The sequence below is a fragment of the Lactuca virosa genome, chromosome 9 (genome assembly GCF_052849685.1).
Source record: "Lactuca virosa cultivar CGN04683 chromosome 9, Lactuca_virosa_CGN04683_v6, whole genome shotgun sequence".
NCBI classification, from domain to species: domain Eukaryota; kingdom Viridiplantae; phylum Streptophyta; class Magnoliopsida; order Asterales; family Asteraceae; genus Lactuca; species Lactuca virosa.
Genome location: NC_136434.1, coordinates 40,590,244 through 40,612,129, shown reverse-complemented (window position 1 = coordinate 40,612,129; position 21,886 = coordinate 40,590,244). Strand labels below are relative to the sequence as shown.

The 21,886-nt window shown below is 33.3% G+C and overlaps 2 protein-coding genes and 1 long non-coding RNA gene across 4 annotated transcripts; 1 reads left to right on the top strand and 2 right to left on the bottom strand.

Moving 5' to 3' along the window:
* Positions 1 to 4,106: 4,106 nt before the first annotated feature.
* On the bottom strand, positions 4,107 to 5,271 carry LOC145140981 (uncharacterized). Of its 2 annotated transcripts, none has more exons than XR_013722382.1 (2): positions 4,689 to 5,271; positions 4,107 to 4,557 (listed from the first exon to the last, which is right to left on the bottom strand). It is a non-coding gene; the product is annotated as an uncharacterized LOC145140981 (long non-coding RNA). The 2 variants fall into 2 exon arrangements; XR_013722383.1 differs by having other exon boundaries at positions 4,693 to 5,271.
* Positions 5,272 to 11,717: 6,446 nt separating this feature from the next.
* LOC145139162 (uncharacterized) lies at positions 11,718 to 13,092 on the top strand. Its single transcript, XM_079073086.1, has 3 exons — positions 11,718 to 11,947; positions 12,087 to 12,241; positions 12,335 to 13,092. Exons 1-3 carry the CDS (start codon positions 11,718 to 11,720, stop codon positions 13,090 to 13,092), a joined length of 1,143 nt encoding a protein of 380 aa, XP_078929212.1.
* Positions 13,093 to 16,060: 2,968 nt separating this feature from the next.
* Positions 16,061 to 18,485, bottom strand: LOC145135743 (uncharacterized). Its single transcript, XM_079069973.1, has 3 exons — positions 17,755 to 18,485; positions 17,594 to 17,664; positions 16,061 to 17,490 (listed from the first exon to the last, which is right to left on the bottom strand). Exons 1-3 carry the CDS (start codon positions 17,894 to 17,896, stop codon positions 16,165 to 16,167), a joined length of 1,539 nt encoding a protein of 512 aa, XP_078926099.1. The 5' UTR covers positions 17,897 to 18,485; the 3' UTR covers positions 16,061 to 16,164.
* Positions 18,486 to 21,886: the final 3,401 nt, after the last annotated feature.

Here is a 21,886-nt window from a genome sequence, read left to right as displayed (position 1 = left end):
GTAATGAGGAGCACATCGCCCCCTTGCTCGTTAACGTTTCTCTCGTCTACATTATGACAGTTTGCAACGGGAAAAAATTCGAACGTTGGCATGTATTACTGTTCACAAACGGTCATATATATATATATATATATATATATATATATATATAAACATTATTTTTTAGAACAAAACCCAAACATCCCTCCACCGAACCCAAACCCACAACCCAACACAATCTCTCATTTTCGGATTCGCTGGTTATGAATATTATTTTAATCTATTATTCTCTCAAAGTTCATCATAGGATGCGACAAAGCGAAGTGTGCTGCAAAGCAAACGAAGGACGTTGAAAGGAAAACAAAGCATATAACAGAAATCGAAAGTGAAGTTTGACGAACACAATTTACTACAAAAAGAGAAAAATGAGTTGCGACGTGAGCATTTGGATTTCTTTCGTAAGCAAGCACGGGAGGAGAGGGAGTGACACGATAGAGAAGATATGACAAATGAGTTGTCGATTTTTAGGTCTAACGAGGAAGGTTTATCGCAAAAAGATGTGGAAGTGCTACGAGTGATGAAAGCGAAGATTGGAGCAAAACCTTTAGGCATTTAGGAGTATAGTTTTATTTTTTTAATTTATCGTATTTTTTTGGTCTTGTAATGTTTTTTTTTTAATTCAAATTTTATGTGTAATTTAAATATTATGTTTTATTTACATAGCATGTTTTATTAAAAAAAATTATTATTATTAAAAAATCAAAAAATAAATAAATAATGATATGAAAATTAATGGATGTTATAATACGATGATTAATGATCATTTATTACAATCATTATTGTTGTGACATATGATATGACACTTTTTAATGTTATAACATATTGCTTGTACCCACTAGTAATGTGTGTAGTGGTGATATGTTATAGGGTTACATCCTAATTCCTACATGAGCACCTCTCATATAGTAACAAGTGTAACCCTAATTCCTACATGAGCACCTCTCATATAGTAACAAGTTTCAACTTTCAAGTTGTTAGTTTTATATGGTTTTAATTTTTAAGTAGGTTATATTGTTTTCTATTTGGTTTTATAATTTCCAACTTTGTAATGTTTTAATAAATCAATCAAAAATCTTACGTAATTATTATATTATATTCTTCTTTTGGTAATTTATATATTTTATATTTATATGATTGTACCTATAATTTATATTAAAGAATTAAAACTAACTTAATTCAATTATAAATTCATTTATTCTTTTGGTAATAGATAGTTTTAGCAACCATATAACTATAGATTGTTTCGAAATATGAAATTCGTCGTTAAGACATTGACTAGCAAAAAATTTATTAATAATTTTGTTTTTTTATACAATTTAATATTATATTGTCGATATTACAAACAATAGCATCGAATAACCAAACCTTTTGACCCGTTTATTTTATCACATCAATTAAGTTGGAATAGTATCCGATAACTAAACTTTTTTGACCCGTTTATTTTATCACATCAATTAAGTTAGACACACATGGGTTTAAATCTTGAATTTGTCATTGATTTTTATGCAGTTTTTGGAAATTATTTTTAGAGTTTTTGTTTCTTTTTATTATTGTAATAGTTTTTTTTTTCATTTAGAATTACTAAGGCTTTAGAGTTATTATAAATAAGGATGTTTGAACAAAAAACCTAACATTTTTTCAGAACTTTATTAAAAATTTTAAGAACAAAAATTATTCTTATTCAAAGTCTCCCGTCATGTTAGGTATCACTCGATTAGAATGTCTAAAGAATTTGAGAAAAATCATGTAATCAAAACCTGATTGAGAAATGCATAGAGTTATACTTATTTGGGTTCAGGTCATTTTTTGCCACTTAACTTTTGGTTTTGTGCTCATTTGGTCACTTAACTATTTTTAAGTTTTAAAAGGTCATTAAATTTTTGACTTTGTGCTCATTTAATCATTTAACTTTTCATTTGGTCACATTTAGTCGCTTAACGTTTAGATTTGTGCTCATTTAGTCAACTAACTTTTAAAATTGTGCTCATTTAGTCACTAAATTTTTAAAAAAATTTAAAAGTTTAGTGACTAAATGAGCACAATTTTAAAAGTTAGGTGACTAAATGTGACCAAACCAAAAGTTAAGTGACTAAATGAGCACAAAGCCAAAAGTTTGATGACCTTTTAAAACTTAAAAAGAGTTAAGTGACCAAATGAGCACAAAACCAAAAGTTAAATGACAAAAAATGATCTAAACCCCCTACTTATTTTATATAAAGGTGTCCCTCTAAATTCTGTCATCCAGTACAAAAACAAGGGAACTTAAATCATAGATAGAGTTTTACCGTTTAAGCAAGAAGGTACAATTTTACATGCATAAAGTACAAGTATGTAATTGTGGTTTATAGGCAATGCCTTGTTGTCACGTTTGATATCACCAAGGGTGGGGTGATGGGTGTGATTCCCTTTTGAGATCAAAAGGATGGTCACAGAAACTCCACCTTACTTTTTACTAAAGCTCCACTTATTCTTTTGTTTTTTTCTCATTATCCAACTCTTGATATTTATTAAAATAATAATACTTTGTCACATAAAGTTTCACTTGTTTAACTTCTAATGTCTTTTTTATAATATAATTATATTATGTGAAAAAAAATCTTACCTATTTATATTTATGACCAATACAAATTGAATTTGACTACTTTCTCATTAAACGTATATTTATATAATACCTGATAATTCCTATAACGAAGGAAAAGATAAATACCGAAGATAAATACAATAAAATAGATAATGATATTTTCTAGTACGTCGAATGCTCAGGATTTACGGATTAAAAACAACTGACATGGTAAACATTTGATGAATATATCAACGTATTGGTAAGCAGAAGGGACATGAAGAACCCGAATATGTCCAAGAGCGACCTTATCACGAACAAAATGTACATCCATTTCAGTATGATTTGTACGTTGATGTTGAATTGGATTGACGGAAAGGTAGACTGTATAAACGTTATCACAATAAATCAAATTAGTGGTCGTTAAAGGTGTGTGAAGTTCAAGAAGTAGATTTCACAACCAACAAGCTTCAACGACCACGTTAGCAACACCCTAATATTCTACTTCAACACTCAAGCGTGATCGAGTAGGTTGTCGCATGACAGACCAAGATATCAAATTATCACCTAAATACATAATATTTGGATGTGGAACGTTGAGTATCGGGACACCCTCCCCAATCAGCATCGGTGTAAGCAATAAGTTGAGATGGTGTAGAAGAGTATAGATGTATTTGGGATGCATAGTGCCTTTCAAGTACCAGATGATCCGTTTTAAGGCATTAAGATGTGACTCTCTATGCGTACATGAAAATACAAATTTGTTAGACCGCATATGCTATGTGAGGCCGAGTAAAAGTCAAATATCGGAAGTCTCTGGTTAGCTGGCGATAGTGAGAAATATCAAAGACTGGATCGTCGGCAGAGGCACTAAGCTTGGAGTTTGTATCAACCGGTGTTGCAATACGTTTGCAGTTCTCCATCTTAGCATGTTTAAGAATTTCATTTGCATATGTTTGTTGAGATAAAAACATACATCGCTTTGAATAACTAATCGAGATGCCCAAGATATGTTAGTTTGCCAAGGTCATTCATGTCAAATTCGAATTTGAGAGAGGAGATGATGAAGGACTTAATTTTGGATGATGAAGTCGTAAGCACGATATTATTAATGTAAATCAAGAGATATGCGTACTCATTATTTCGTCTGAAAATACATATAAAATTATCACTCTTGCTACGCACAAAACTGATGTTGAGTAGATATTGCGTAAATCGTTGGTACTAAGCTCGCAGCGCTTGTTTTAAACCATACAAGGATTTGTGTAGCTTGCACACGTAACCAAAAAAAGAGAAATCAACAAATCTTGGTGGTTGATGCATGAAAATTGTTTCTTTAAGATTCCAATAAAGAAAGTCGTTTTTAACATCAAGTTGGTGAATTGGTCACTGTCGACTCAACGCTAGGCTTAGAACAGTGCGTATGATGGCTAGTTTAACCATGGGACTAAAAGTTTAATCACAATCAATAGAAACTTTTTGAGATTCATTAACGACAAGACGATCCTTATATCTTTCAAGAGACCCATCCAAATTAAAATTGTGATGGGAAATACAATTACAACCAACGATGTTAGATATGGGAAAGAAGGTATTAGGTTGTTGCTGTCGGGCTTGGGGACATAGAGCAGGGCCGAGAAAACCCATTTGAATACCTTGGGTTGCTGTTGGATATGGGAAAGGAGGTATAGTCCATGGTGATGGGTGATGCCATGGATAAGGCCATTTGTAGGAAGTAGATCTGAAATTGTTGAAGCGACCATGTCTCTTTCCTCTTCCTCGTTGACCACCACGTCCACCCCGGTAACCTCTCCTCGGTAGCCGCCTCTACCATCGTCGTGTGTAGTGCCATTGTTGTCGTGATTTTCGGAAGGTTAGGTAGCGGTATCGGAGGTGGTATCCGGTGATTTTGGAGTGTAAGAGGCTTGCTTAGTTCGAGATGTTTCCTCACAGAGAAGCTAAGAACATGCATTATTAAAGCTTGGCAATGGGTCAGTTTGTTGAATGAGCGTAACAATAGTATTGTAGTCACCTTTTGTTAAACCGGAAATCAATTGAAGAAAAATTTTATTTTCAGTGATCGAGTTACCTACATTGGCGAGTTGATCAACAATGTTTTTTTTAGACGGGAGCAGTAATCATTGATGTTTGAGAAGGAATCTTGACGAGTGGTGTTGAACTGTTCTTCCATGTAGTCTGCTCTTTTTTCTTTTTTATCTTGAAAGATTTCTTCAAGACGGTTCTAGAGTTCTTGAGTTGTATCCCCATGTTTCACGATAGTTTGCATGAGATCCGGAGAGATTTTTGTGTAGATCCACTCTTTGAAAACCGCATCTAGGCGAAGCTAAGTAGATTCATCGATATCAGCAGGACAATGAGATTTAAGGTTGATATGGTGAAGCACATTATAGGCACATGCATGGATGTTGAAAAGTTCCATCCATGAGGCATAGCAACCATCACTTCGATCAAGGATAAGAGATCAAGGAGATGAAGGATAAAGTTTTTGATGTTATTGATATCAAAGCGAGATAGAAGGGTGTTTTGGACGGACCGAAAGATTCACCCATACCAGCCATCGTATTATGAGAAGGCAAGGAGATGTTTATGAGAGGAGTTTAGATCGACGATGAAGGAGAAGCTGTGGGGAAGAATAAGAGAAATAGGGTTGCTCTGATACCATATTACAAAATGAATTTTACTGCCTTCTCATTAAAAACAATGTATATATTTATACAATACATGGTAATCTTAATAATGAAGGGAAAGATAAATACAATAAAATAGGTAATGATATCTTCTAATAATGACATTAACCCTTTATAATATATTAATTCGTATTTAACAGATAATTAAAAATATAAATATCATTTAGTAAGACAAAGAATAGAACTTGTTCGATTTAAGCTTTACCGATATATATAAATAATTATTGTTAATGTACAAATCAAAATTGGAGATGGTTTTTGTTAGTTGACAATGGATTAACAATTTACCTAAAATGATACCATTGTTGATACTTTTTCTATTTTATATGCATAGGAAATAAAATTGTAACTAAAATGATACAAGTTATAAAATTTCAGTTAGATGTTGTAGTTACATCTAACTAAAATAAAATGATTTAAATTATCTAAGAGTAGCTTCAATTATTCAAATCATCCATCCCTTGCAGCTTTTTGTTTTTAAATATCATCCTTTTACTAAGGCTTGTGGGTGTGGACACACCGCACAATTCAGTTAGTGCTATGTGGCACCGTACATGTGAGTGAACATCCCATCCCGGTGCAACAAAACTGTGATGACACATACCACGAGACATCAAACCACCGCAGGGGTGAGGATATGTGTATGTAAGGTGGGTGCAATGACCCATCTATTTTTTTTAGTTTATATAACTTTACTATAGGAAATTTTGGTGAACTACTTTAAAAATAATTTAAGACCTATCTTACCCATAAAAATCTTTGAATATGTATAGAAATTTTTCTATAGAAAAGTTAATGAACCATGTGGTTTTGTATTCTAGATTCGTCACTGAACCACGGCATGTTTTTTTTATTCTCTTTACTCCCTTTAAGAGTCAAAATTTTGTTTCGGTTATTGTAAAAGTAAGAACCGCAACATCAGTTTTTATTTCAATTTGGATTTATCAATTTTGATTCGGTTTTTTCAGTTTGTGATGTTATTGAAGCAAGTTGTAAAATGGTAACATCAGGAAAAGGTGGCACAAGAATGGAATCGCTTTCTTTTAATGGTTGTACGCTGTCAATGGCGCCGTGAAAGACTTTTTTGTTGATTTTATTCTATGTTTTCGAATATTGGATGTGACATTTTTTTGTGGTAAATAGCATTTTTTTACATTTAATTTGAATATATCCATTACGTATTACATTTTTTATTATTTTATAAAAATATATTATACGGACAATGATGTAGAAACATATAATGTTTTAAAAATCGGTTTTTAGTTGAACCGGTATGTCGACTAGTTCCCGGTTCAACCGGTTCGACCGTCAGGTCAACCGGTTTCTATAATTTTCATCTTTTTTTCTTATTTTTATACACATACATAAATACATAAATCATGAATTTGATGTCTACAAGTTAAAACATTAAAAATACATATAAAAATAAATTGTAGATCAATCTAAATACATTAAAACAACACATAACTATAAGTTTTACATCAATTCACATACGTCAAAAAGAAAATAAAGTATAATATCGAAACAAAATATAGTTTTAGATGAATACAAATGCATCAAAAAATATCATAACATTTACCTTATGTTTTTATTTAGAAAAATATGAAAAAGTCCACCAAAGTTTATTATTGAAAAATGATTTTTTCCATGTATTTTTATTTAGTTTAACCGGTTTATTTTGACCGGTTCAACCGGTTTTTTCTAAAAACCGGCCGGTTCAATCCGGTTCAGAAATTGGTGTAAAACAGTTGAACCGCTCTCTTCCCCGGTTCTCGGTCCAACCGGTTCAAACCGGTTTTTAAAACACTGGAAACATAACGATCGTATTTATTATTTTTATGCAAAATTAATAAGTTTTTCTTATATTTATAAACTACAATAATTAATTTCTATGCATAATAAATCTGTTTATATATGTACATACTGAAAAATGACTAAAATATATATAAGAATGAGCTAATTTTTAAGCATTCATGAAAATAACCATGTTTTCAAAATTGAGAAATTTTGGATTTCAGTAATATTAATATATAATATGATTTATTTATATTTGAACTGCAAAAACGTTAAATAAAAACTAGCTAGATGCTAGAAAAAAGAGCAACGTAGTTTATTAAAATCTAAGAAAAAAACATAACAAAATTCAAAATTTTTAATATCATTTTATTTCAACCACACTCACATTTTATGCTATTTTATTGTATTTCTTCTCTTTTGTTATGTTTTTTTCTTAGATTTTAACAAAAAGAAATATAGAATTTTTTTTTTAATTTCAAATTTGTTAATCGGACTGCAGAGATATTCATGAAATTCTGGATACATGTTTCACGTTAGAAATCCAAATTTAAATATATTAAAAACTAGCAAAGAGCTAGAAAAAGAACAAATACAAAGATTTGGTCAAAAGGGGACTTTGGAGCCAATTACTTCAAAGAATAGAACCCTTTTTGTTTCTGTTTGCAAACCAAAGAAAAGAAAATTAAACTATACTTTGAAAAATAACCTCACGAAAAGGAATTTCTTCTCCAAAAACCAACTCATTTTGAAATCTCCAGATAACCCATAAGACCACTCCTATGATATAGCTTCTAATGCCAATTTTCGATTTTTCTTGAGCTGTAAGTCATCAAGACAATTATAAACGCCAAGCAAAGAGTCTGAAGAAGGTTTGGTAATGTCAACCCATTTAAAAACTTTGCACCAGATAGCAGCAACCATATCACAAGACCAAAAAACATGACCAATCTCTTCTGTTTTTTTTAAACAGACAAGACACATAAGAGTGTTAAGTTCCATACCTTTATGGCTAAGATTCCATCTAGTTGGGAGTATGATGCGTAAGATTCTCCAAACCATAATATTAAACTTTATTGGAACAAACTTAGACCACCTGGTTTCCAAGGAATAATCCGGAAGAGAATTGTGATCAATATGAACTCTCGTTTCTTTTACAAAAAAAGAAACAGACCCCTCCAAAATCCACCTCCAAGAATCTTTATCCGTAGAAAGTCGAACACTCTCCAACAATTGGATCTTCTAAGAGACTGAAAAGAGTCTCTCTATGTCTCAACCAAATCCAAATCCACTCACCATTCCATTTATCACAAACCAAACAGTCTTTATTTGTTTCCATCTAGTTGGGAGTATGATGCGTAAGAACCTGTGTTTTAGGGGCAAGTGACCTATCCAGACATGACTCCAAAATCTAGTAGACCTTCCATTTCCAACGCTTTTTCTCAAATAAGAATGAAGAACCAACCCCCTTTCATGCATAACATTCATAGATTTCACAATTATCGGCCATACGCCATGCCCACATATCCAGGGACAAAAATTCGACCCCTTTCCTCCAAAGTCACCAAAAATCGCAACTATAAGATTCACCCACAAAGCATTTTGTTCATCTCCACTTTTGAAGAAGGGCAAAATTAAAGGCTTCAAGATTGTCGATACCTAAACCTCCTTTAGATTTTGAAGCAAGAACTGAATTCCAAGCAATCCATGGAAATTTTATACCAGTGTCGACATACCCCAAAAGAAATTGGATCGAAGAGCTTCAAGTTTTTTTTTTTTTTTTTTTTTTTTTTTTTTTTAATTTTAATCGGCATCAGGATTAAGGACTAGTAATAAATACTGAAAGATCCCAATACTGAAGATACTAACACCGAACGACCACCAATGGAGATCATGTTTGCTTTCCATCTAGATAACCTATTCTTGAATTTATCGATAATAGGGTTCCAACTTTTCAGGCTAGACATACAACAACCAACAGGAAGACCAAGGTAAGAAAAAGGGAGGTGATATGCTCGACATCCGGTAAAACTGGCAAAGCTACGAACTTTTTCAAAATCTACCATCGCACCATATAAATTAGACTTATGCAGATTAAGCTTTAACCTAGAAACACAATAGAAGCATTGTAATAATTTCACAAGAGCTCTAATATTAACTCGACTCCAGTCACCCATGAATAAAACATCATTTGCATATAGAAGATGAGAGACTGGCAAAGAGCCAACCAAAGCACCATGAAAATAATCGGCTACTATTGCATCCTCCACCGCTATATGAAGGGCCTTCGTAACTAGAATAAAAATAAAGGGAGAAAGAGGGTCGCCTTTGCAGAGCCCTCTCTCAACCACAAATTCGGCAGAAGGACTCCCGTTAACCAAGATTGAAGTCGTAGCCGAATTTAAATAGCCATGGATCCACCGTCTCCACTAGTATCCAAACTCCAAGAAAAGCATAACACGTTCTAAAAAATCTCAAGAAACTAAATCAAAGTCCTTTTCAAAATCCACTTTGAAAACCATAAGTTTTTTATTCTTCTTTTTATACCAATCCAAGATTTCGTTTAGGATTAAGAGATTTATAATGATTTCTTCTATTGTTTACCTCGACTCCCTTGAAGGATTTGAATCATATTCGACTCCTTTAATTGAAAGTTGACGGTGTTTCCTGTTAATCAACCCATGAAAATTTTTTGTGTTTTAGTCAGCCTCAGTACCCCAACGAACTTTTCTTTTTGAGCAGCATCAATTCGATCTGCGCTTTCAATATCACAAAGGTTTTTTAACAGCTCAAACCTTTCCTGTAACAAAATCGCGACACCTGCTCCCGCCTCAATCATCCTCTCGGTATTAGCAATATCCAAAATCAACGAATGCTTTTTCGAATTCCTCAGTTCATTATGAATTCGATCCCATGTTCTAATTTTATCTTTCAAAAATTTCAATTTATTCTTCAAAACTACACACATCGGTATTCTTCCCCAAATTCAATTTCTAAGGATAATTTCTACGTTTACTGTAATTGATTTTAGTAAAGTTTGTAATATAGTAGAGTTTATGTGAATCTCAAATTCGAAATGTTTTACGAAAAGTTATCTGTTCTTTTTCTCGTTGGAGATTAATTCTCAACTTGATACTCTACTAGACTACTGATAGTGTGGAATTTGCAGCAAAATTGAACCTATATTATTGTTGGAAATTATGATCAATTGTCATAGTTCAGTAAAGCATGATAGTCATCAGATTGCCATGTTAGTTATTGGTATAATTGCAAAATCATTAACTTTTCGCTTGATATGTTTTTTATATATGTAAAAAGTTGTATTGGATGTAACCTTTATTATTTCTCTGAGCTTCGGATTCGTCTACTAAGAGAATACAGAAACTAGAAACTATTACGCCTATTATGGAAATTGGCGTTGCATTTGTAAGTGTTAATTTTTACAACTGACTTTATTGTTGTGTAGTGTACTTCCTGTTATTCTTTGTTATACATATTTTTTTCGATATTTAACAGTATTTTGGCAATCGTTTTGGTCTTCAAGAGCATATTTAATTTGGTAATCTATCCCACTAACCGTGCCTATGGTAATGGTATGTATGTTTTGACTGTTAAAGTGTTAATACATATAGGTTGTAGAAGCGAATTTATGAATCACCTTGGAAGATGAATCACTACAAATAGATATACTTGACTCTTCGTTCAGAGCAAGTTTAAATAATATTGATTTAGACAAGTATGTATGGGCAACGCCCAAAAGCATTGTTCCGACGTGGAACCCAAACAACGCCGTTAACACGGGTTGAACACCCCCCCCCCCCTTCGCGTTTTTCAGCGTTACGTCGTGGAGCGTTACTGTGGAAACGGGAGGCAACGGATTTTTTTCGCTTGGATTTAGCATTAAACGGTTATATTTAGACCGTTGTTAAACGGTCACAATTTAAAAAAAAATCATTTTAACTCTATTATAAATTGTGATATTATAAATACACAATGAATCCATTCTGTTTCTTTTACTTTCACACTTCTCTCAATTTCACTTTCATTTTTTCTTTCCATTTCACATTAGACCTCGTAATCCGTGTATTCGTGTCAGACACGAATTTACACGACACGAATTCGCTAAACACGAACACGACACGAATTATAAAATGTGTTTGGGGTATCAAACACAAACACGACACGTAAAAAAATCGTGTGACACGTGACACGACACGAATAGACATGTTTTTTAGCCATGTTACACGAATAAACACGTTTTTAATGGGTTTTTTAAGCTACGGCTATAAACTAGTTATTGACTTTTACAAAATTGGTCCATAATATATTATAAATACAAAATTTAACCCTAAAGTATATATGTGTATATATGTGTTTATACGTGTTTGTACGTGTCACGTGTCAACACGAATATGTATTGTGTCTTATACGTGTCTAAACAGGTAAATTCGTGTTTGACACGTGTAAGACACGAAACACAATTTTAAAATACGTGTCAGACACGAATAAACACGAATTTATAAAACACATACACGGAAAACTCGTATCGTGTTCGTGTCGTGTATGAAATTGCCAGGTCTATTTCACATATAATTTCAATAAATAAAAACCAAAAAATGAATCCTTTTGATCTGACCCATCCGTTCACCGATGATAACGATGAAGATGATATCTTCGTGAGTATGATGTACCAGTATTATACGGGCATGCTACTACAGTCGGATCTAGCTTCACTACTCACACGGCGTGCGGCGTTAAATAAAGATCGTGACGAAGAGCATAGACGTCTAGTTAACGATTATTTTGCGGATAATTGTGTCTACCAGCCAAGCGATTTCAAAAGAATGTTTCGTTTGTGAAAAATGTGTTTAAAAGGATAGTCAACGCCTTGGAAGAGAGGTATCGTTTCTTTCTAGTTTTTTAATTTATAAATGTCGCTTTTAGATCAAATAAATACAATTTTTAACTGTTAAATATATATTTAGGTATGAATTTTTTCAAATGAGATATGATGCTAGAGGTAAACGAGGATTTACAGGGTTGCAGAAATGTGTTGCTGCAATTAAGCTTATGGCTATGGGGGATTCGCCTGATTTTGTTGACGATTATATAAGAATGTCTGAGAGAACCGTACGAGAAAGTTTGTATAGATTGGCAAGAGGTGTTGTATAAACCTTCGGTGACAAATACATGTGCAAACCTTCGTTGCATGATATGCAACAACTATATGCAGTGCATGAAGAAAGACATGGTTTTTCGAGTATGCTTGGAAGCATTGATTGCACACACTGGAACCGGAGAAATTGTCCCGTGGCGTGGAAAGGCCAGTATGCAAGCGGTCATCATGGAGCGCTTTCGTTGGTATTAGAGGCTGTTGCTTCCCAAGATTTATGGATTTGGCATGCTTATTTCGGGGTTGCAGGTTCCAACAACGATGTCAACGTTCTCGATCAGTTGCCAATATTCGAAGATCTTTTGTCAGGAAAGGCACCAGATGCTTCTTTCACAGTGAATGGAAATGAATATAAGTTTGGGTATTACCTTACAAATGGAATATATCCACCATATTCCACATTTATGAAGGCATTTCGACACCTAGTAGACCCAAGAGACAAATTTTTCACGAGACGACAAGAAGAAACATGTAAGGACGTTGAACGTGCTTTTGGAGTTTTGAAATCAAAATGGCACATAGTTGAACATGTGGCACGACCTTATGAGTCAGATACTCTACGAGATATCATGTATGCATATATCATAATACATAACATGGTGGTCGAAGATAAAGGATGCAATATTGCAGCGTATTCGCCTATGGAACCGAGACACGTGCAATTTCAACCAGGGACAATGGAATATTTACATAGAGTGGTTGATATTCAAGACCCACAAAAATACATACGACTTCGTGAAGACTTGGCAGATTACATCTATGATGGTCACGAAATTGAATACATTAGGGAAACAATTGTAATTTTTTTTGTCTTTTAATTTTTTTAAAGTTTTTAAATTTTTTTTTCATTTGTTGTCATTTTTATTTTAAGTATTATGTTTTAAAATATCATGCTATATTAATTTTATTTGTTTTTTATAATTATTTAAAAAAGTCGAAAAAATAAAATAAAAATGAAATAGAAAATAATGGGTGTTATAACATGTTATTTAGTGTTGCACATTTCCACACTTGATGTTATAACACCAAAAATGACTAGGATGATGATGTGACAACTTTTCGATGTGATAACATGGAATAATATGTTGCCCACACCCACCAGCCTTAGTAACGGTTTGAAGTTATGTTGTAGCATATTAATGATGCCAAGTGTATTTGGACACCTATATATAATAAAAAAGATGTAGGCGCCTAAGACTATGTGTTTCTATAGTTACTTTGATAACATATAAGTATAGAGAAGGGACTAATTGATTATGGTTATACTAATGCCAATGGCACTAGATAGATAAAAAAAAAAGGGTCTAGCTTGATAGACATGGATTGGTATGGTTAAGTATTATGTAAGGTACATGGACAACTTTTTTGTGGACAAGTCTTTTGGTCTCAGTTATAAAACATGATATCAGCCTCACAGATAAGGGCCCCGCCCGCCATCGGTATAAACATATAAACAGTAAACACATAACACATGCAATAATCACAAAGATAGATACATCCAGAATGGTCGTTGGGCCCCGCCCGGTAATTATATAAACATATAAACATATAAACATATGCTAGAGTCATGCAGACATCTAGCATTCTAAACATATCAAACCATGGGTCGGCATGGGTGCTTTCAACTCGCTAAACACAATGGGGAAACTCACCTCAAGCTGTAGAATCGCTCAGAAAAAATCTCAGTTTGTCGGTCCGGAATATTCCCGCGCTAACATCATCAAATAAATATCCAATTAATAATTGGATGTCAATCCATAATCAATAATTTAAATTGCTAGACCAATATCCAGGGTGAAAGACCTTTTTACCCTTTTCTTAATTGGCCCAAACCAAGGCCCAATCCATTAACACCAAAAGCCCAATAGTGACCCATCATCCTAAATGGGCCCAAAACCCCTCATGGGCCTAACCCAAGAAGGTCCAATTTCCTAAATGACACCCACGGTACCAAATGGGCCTAAGCACAATAAGGCCCACAAGTCAGAAACTAGTGGCCCATTAAGGTCCAAAAGCCCTAAACAGTGCATCATGTTGTGACCAATCCTTGGTCACGTCGTGAGATGTGCCCGATCTGGTTCCGGGGATCACTCCTGACTCAGACGACTCAGCAGGGACGGTGACTCATGCTCACGTCGTGAGACCTTATGTCTCAAGTCGTGAGAACTGTTTGAAGCCAAAACCTCTTTTCCAAAGTTCTTAATCCTTTCAATCCTCAATCTCACCTCTTCCAGAAGTTAAATGGGACCCTAATGGTTCATAAAAATGCTTGCTTTTTCATGCATGCATGCACCATGCATGTCCCTTCACCATCTTAGGTCAAAAGTGCAAAAATGGCCTCAAGTTCTCATGCAAGCTCTAATACTCTACCAAATCCCAGGTCTGAATGATATAAGACTCAAAGGACCACTTGAATCCATAAATTTGCTAACATTATGGATTTACTCCACTCTAACCAAGACAAATCACAAGAAAATGGACCAAAAGCCTAGATCTAGCCATGAAATGCAATAAAGTTTGAGTCTTGATACTTCTTACAATGGTCCAAACAAGATGAAAGTTGGTGATGATGATGATCCCAAGCAACTTCCTTCCCAAGATATTTCTTCTTCTCTCCTTTTCCTTCTTTCCACAAGCAAAATACTCAATAACTCAAGATGACACAAAAACTAAGGATTCCAGAGGCTTAGAGGGTGAGAGAGGCTGAGGATGGGTAACCCTAGCCTCTCATTCCCTTAAATACCCGAAAATTAGGGTTTGAGGTCATTAAGCCACCCTCAAAAATGCAAAAGTGAGTAAATTTAGTACCTTAGGGTTCCGGATGTTACACAATTATATATATATATATATATATATATATATATATATATATATATATATATATATATATATATATCCGAACCAAATTTGTAAACAAGTTTAAAATATGTAAATGACATGGTAAACTTGTAATAGCAGTCAAAACACATAAACCCTAAGTTCATTACTTTTTTACACAATATATTGGGTTTGCTGGCAACTCGAAGACAATAAAATAATTTGTTTTATAAAATCAGTGATAACCCTATAATAAATATACAGTTGCACATTCTACATGAACATGACGGATCCAACGTGTTAGGAGTGGGGGCATATGCCCCCAACAGATTTTTTCCAAAGCAACTTTTCTTATTATCACGTTAAACTGATATATAAAACTTTTACAGGAGCCCCCAATGCTTTGCCCAGCTTTGGATAACTTTTAATTGGTATTACCTAATTTAAGTGATATAGAAGCTTTGCTGATATTAATGGCAGAATATTGTTGGTTAAAGGGAAGCCAAAATAGTTGGAAAAGAAGCATAGTCGTAGAATTGTAGGGGATTGAATGTAGTACACTTGGGCCAAAGTCTACATGGTCATTTATATGAAGCCTAATTGATCATTTATATCAAGCCCACTAGACATTAGAAAAAAAAAAGCATTTGATTATTATTCTTATTATTGAGTTTAGTTTACAAGTTTATATTGGCATTAAAATTAATCAGTTTATTTGAATATTTATATTTCTCAAAATAAAGTTTAGTCTTGAATAATTTGGTTTAAAAGTTTTGTCAAAATTATATTTTTGAAGGCTTTATCAATTACAATAAATCGTCTATGTCAATTTGCTAAGTGATCAAACATATCATTTAGGATAAAATATAAACTACTGAGGTGTGATCCAATGAATTTTACCAGACTCGATTGTTTTTACTATTTGACCGACTCAATACCCCAATAAAAAACAAACTACATCATAATCCATAACCAAATAGTAAAATACGATTCTCATTTATCCTAAATCAAAGAATAATATTTACAAGTACAACATTCTGAAAATTATCAGATTGAATGCGATTTTAAAAACCCTAACTACATTCACACAACAATTCTTCTAAAATTTCATCAAGAATCAAATCTTCCAAATCAAGTGCAACACACTCAGAATCCAACTGCAAATTCATCCAACCATCATCGCTTCCCAAATCCCTAGACACAATATAATCCAACGACTCACTCATATCCGGTTTCAACTCAACGAGTCGACTCACACGCTTCCAGACCTCATCAACAAGAACCGATCCAGATGGAGCAGGATGAATGTGACATAAAGAAGACAACGATTTCGGATAGTATGTCAATGATCTTTCATACATTGTAATCAAAACATCATCAACCAATTCAAAGATGAGTAATCGATGAGATAATTCATTCAGTTCCTCTTCAAATTGGTCTGGATCATGGACATATTCAGACTCTATTTCTTGAAATAAAAATGGGTTTAATGGTTGATTTGATGAACACCATGTTTGTTCAAAACCGTTGTTGATGAAACCTGATCTCTCTAGAATCTGCTTCACATAACTATAATCATCATCATCTTTGTATTGTTTTCTCTTTGATGACTTTTCAGTTTCCTTCTCAAGATTTTCTTCTGAGATGTGAAAATCTGACTCAATTTCTTCTTCTGAAAGATTGTCACTTTTATCCATTACATCTTCATTCAAACACTCACAATCTTGCGTAGAATTTAACCCTAAAGGAAAAGAAACCGGATTCCTTGAAACAAAACTTGGTTCTTGAGCATTTGAAAAGTTGTCACTTTTGTTTGTTAGCTTCAAGCTTCTAGAAGGTCGAAGAACACCTTCATTAGTGACATTAAAATCAAACAACCAAGCATATCTATCTCTAGATTCATTAAGGGAAGATGCTCTTTTGATATGAACACCATGATTGTTGAAATCATTGTAATTTGATGAATCTGATTTCTTGGATTTTGATTTCTTGTAGAACTCATTCAGCTTATCTTTGAGGGTTGTTGGCTTGAAATTTCTACCAGAAGGAAACGAACCTGATTTGATTAATTTTGGTTTTATATCAGAAAGTTGGGAGGTTTCTTGTAAGATATTTGTAAATAACTCTTTGTCAACTTCAAACATTTCTAAAATATCCTGAGAATCCTTATTCTCAGGATTTGTAACATTACTAGGACTTGATACAAATTCTTGATTTTCAGGAAAGAAAATGATGGGGTGAACCCATTCATTGCTTTCTGAATGATGAACTGAATAAGTCCTTTGTAACCTTGGGCTTGATACAACTTCTTGATTTTGTTCTTCAGAAATTAATGCTTTTATACGAGCTTTTAGTGACTTTTTTTGGGTTGAGCTTGTTTTTTTATTACTCTTATCCACCTAGTAAATATCATCAAGGAACATCTATCATTCATTATGTATATTCTATTGAAACAAGAAACAGACACTTTTGTGTATAAATATTTAACAACATATTACATACCAGTATATGACTTGTTTTTACAAATTCAAAAGGATCTTCGTTGTCTGATACCCTTGTGTATCTTCTGTTTCCTAAAGAAAATAAGAAATAGAACTACTTTCAATACAAATATAAACAAATGGTCGTGTTTCTGATAATAGGGAAGTAATCAAATTAAATACCTTTGTGGTTTGTATTATGTGGAATTATCTTCTTGACATTAGAGTGCCAGTATTGGTGATGAAGAGCATGAAATATGCCAGATATGCATCCTGGATGATTATTATCAAACTGATCTCCATCTGTCCACAACATCTTTCCCATTTTTAACTGCTATGACGAAATTTAATGAACCAAACTTTCGAATTTTCAATATATCTTGAAATTTTAACAAGAAGCACAACAAACTTCCTTAAACAATTCTGTCTCGTGTCAAACAAGCAGAATCATGACACCAAGATAGACGAGGATAATAAAAAAGGAAACGGAAGAATAGTTATATCAGACAGGTGGAGAACAGGGGAGAAAACGAACACCCGTAAGAGAGGAGAAAAAGCATAAAGTATAGCCACGAAACCCATATTCTTGATTCGGTCAAGCATTTATTCAAACACTTGGTGCGCAGATAATTATAATAAATATAAAACGTATGAATTACTGTTGGGTGGTTGTTCAATAACTATCTAGAAACGATGACGACGGGATCTTTACACAAAGACTGTTGATTTTATGTTGATAACAGTAGAAAGAAGTATGAGTTAGCATGCGACACTTCGAGAGAGTCGTGTGTTTACTATGTCAAAAGATGACATGGAAATGGAATTGAAGAAGAATAAGAAGCCGCCAAAAGGAGTTTGGGTTTACCCGTCAACCGCACACACGGGAAACGAGGAATATTGACCGGAGAATGAGTTTTTCCTCTGTCGTTAAAAGAATGCTCATGATTTTCAGTATTTAAATTTCTTTTCATATATGTAAATTACACATTTTAAATTAATGATTTTTTATTCCTTTAAAATAATAGGTATTTTTAGCACTTGTAATATTGAAAGAATGAAAGTGATGTTCTCATAATAATCCACTAAATAAAATCATTCACTAAAGACAGCTTCCTATTATTTGGTTATATTATTATTATTTTAACCGGGAAATTAAAAGAAAGTCATGATATTTTATTTTGTTTGGTAGTTTAACCATAATATTCTGTTTATTTTTTTCTTATCATAACCTTTAAAATTTTCACAAAAAAATAATCGTGTTAATATTTTATTATCTTATATCATGTTTAACAGTGGACAAAAAATTGCAAAAATAGTCCACATGGTTACTCATTTTATATGCTTAACGTTAAAACGTTTGAAAAATTATAAATTTAGTCATTTTCAAAAAGTTTTGTTGCGGTTTTCATCTTTTTTCCGTTAATTTTAACTGTTTGACTGTTAATTTTTTTAAAAATGACAATTTTACCTTTAAAGGCTATTTTTATAGTTTTGTTTTTTTATCAAACTATAAGGACTATTTCTGCATATCTTTTTTTAATTTTATTGAAATATTATATATTAATAACTATTATTTTTAATATATAATATTAATATATTAATAAATATTATTTCATTAGATTATTAATAACTTTTAGTTAAAATTTTTTAATTCATTTTTTATCGGATTTTTATTGGATTATTATATATTAATAAATATTATTTTATTTTATTATTAATTACTTTTAGTTAATTTTTTAATTCTTTTTTTATCTAAATTTTTATTGGATTATTACATATTAATATATATTATTTTATTGGATTATTAATTTCTTTTAGTTAACTTTTGTTTATTTATTTTTTGTTAGATAATAATTTTTTATTGAATTATTATATATTAATAAATAATATTTTTAATATATAATATTTTTGTTCTAATAAATATTACATTATTGGATTATTAATTTCTTTTAGTTAATTTTTTTAATTCTTTTTTTTAGATTAATTATTTTGTATTGGATTATTACTTTTAATTTATTAGTTTCTTCATATAATAAATATTAATTTATTGGAATGTGATACGGGCCCTAGTGTGGAGGATCAGACTCTTGCGTTCCTAGAGGCCAACGATCGTGTGAATAAATGGGCTTCACGGAAATGACCATAACTTTGGCTTGGGGCTCCGTTTTGGGTCTGCGACCAGTCAAATCGAAGATTGGAACGAGGAGCATATCGTGATAAGTACCCGAAGGAGACTTACCCATTTTTTAGTCCAAAAATTGCTTTTTAAATGGAGTTATGAACAATTTTGTTATTTTTCTTTATTTTGGGTTTTGTTTTTGGGTTTGTATTTGGCCTATGGACCTTTAGGGTTCCGTTTTAATTTTTGCTTCTTATTTAACTTTTACTGATGTAATTTGCCTGGTCGATCATCAGTTTTATAAACTTTCAATTTTCTCCCAAATATCTGGGTGCGTTAATGTAACGTCCCAAAATTTAAAACCAAAAATTTTGTTTTTATAATAATAAAATCATCAACCAAAACATGTTCATAAAGCCATAAACGAAAATCAGAGTATGTCCATCAATCATCTCAATACATCAGAGTCAAATAAAGCGTAAATCATGGTGTGTGTGATGTGATCAACCCAAGCTCTTCCCCTTCGATCCGGAAGTACCTGAAACATAAACTGAAACCATAAGCACGAAGCTTAGTGAGTTCCCCAAAATATCGTAAACCATACATATCTGCCAGCTCAAGGCTGTGTCGGGTCTATTTCACCATCGGGTCTATTTCACCCCCGATTCTATTTCAACTCATGTGTCGGCCCAAAGACATATCGGGTCTATTTCACCCCCCGGTCTATTTCATATCCGAGTCTATTTAAACTCATATGTCAGCATAAGGTTGTCCCAGGTCTATTTCACCCCACATACATATAGAAAATAGGCACACATGCATATAACATATACAACATGAGTCACAAAGACTACAAGCATATAACATATCCTAGTGTCCTACAATATAGCGAGCAAACTCACATCAGTTTGCTGTCAGTCAAACAAATGATTGGGCTTTTGAACCCAAAAATCCCCACGCTAATCAATCAAATAAAACCCCAATTAATAATTTGGCCATAAACCATAACTAGGACTCTAGTTTATTTGCCCACCACCCATGGTAAAAGACCATTTTACCCTTCCCTCACTTGGCCCAATAACTGAGGCCCAACCCAATGGCACCAAAAAGCCCAATATGGCCCAAATTCCTAAATGATACCTAAAGCCCATTATAGGCCCAAAGCCTAACAATGGCCCAAAGTCAGAAAGACTATTGGCCCAACAAGGCCCAAAACCATAATAGTCAAAATATGGCCCAAATCACAAAAGTCAACAGCTGCTGAGTACGCCCATCGTACTCAGACTTACGCCCTGCATACACCACCTTGGGCCAGTACGCGCTGCGTACGAGTTGGGTACGCCCGACGTACTCCACAACAAGCCCAACTCGCCATTAAGTGCTTAATTGGTTAAGGCACTAAGTCTACTTTTCATATCTGATCATAAATGATGTCTTAACATGTAAAGTTGGCAACTTTACTCCTTTGCATGTCTTAATGGGACCCAATACTCAATAAAACCCATAACAAGAACCATAACTCATGTATGGTCCAATATAACACATCAAGATTGCATTTTTATACACAAAGAACCTCAAAAATGCTAAGATCTACCATCCCTATCTTCTGGAGTAGCTCATACTCTCATACATGATTTAAAGGACCATAAAAAGCACAAAAACAAGCTCTAACTAGATCTATCAAAATAAACCATCAAGTTAAGAGCTTTATACCTCCAAAAGCTTTCCAAGTTGATGATGATTTTGGATCCACAAGCTCTAGCCACACCAATGTAACTTCCAATAGTTCTTCTTCCTTCAAGATCACCAAAAACTCCTTCAAAGTTCACTTCCAAGCTCAAAACACTCAAATGAAAATTAGGGTTTCGTTCTTAGGATTTGGAGAGGTAGAGGCTGGTCATAAGAAGGTCCAAGGGTAACTTAAGGTGTTTGAATAGGGCACAAACCCTAAAAATTAAGGTTTTCCCCAGGCGACCGTGCTCCCCGCGTACGTGGGTGCCTCCGTGACCAATCTATCGAGCCAATACGCCTAGCATACTCCTAGCGTACGCCTAGCATACTCGGCTAGGGACCAAAATGCAAGAGTTTTAAGATTAAGGACAAAAGGGGAAATACCTGAAATGAAAATGTTACAATTCTCCCCCACTTGAATCAGACTCCGTCCTCGATGTCCGTCGTTGCGAACAACTCCGGATA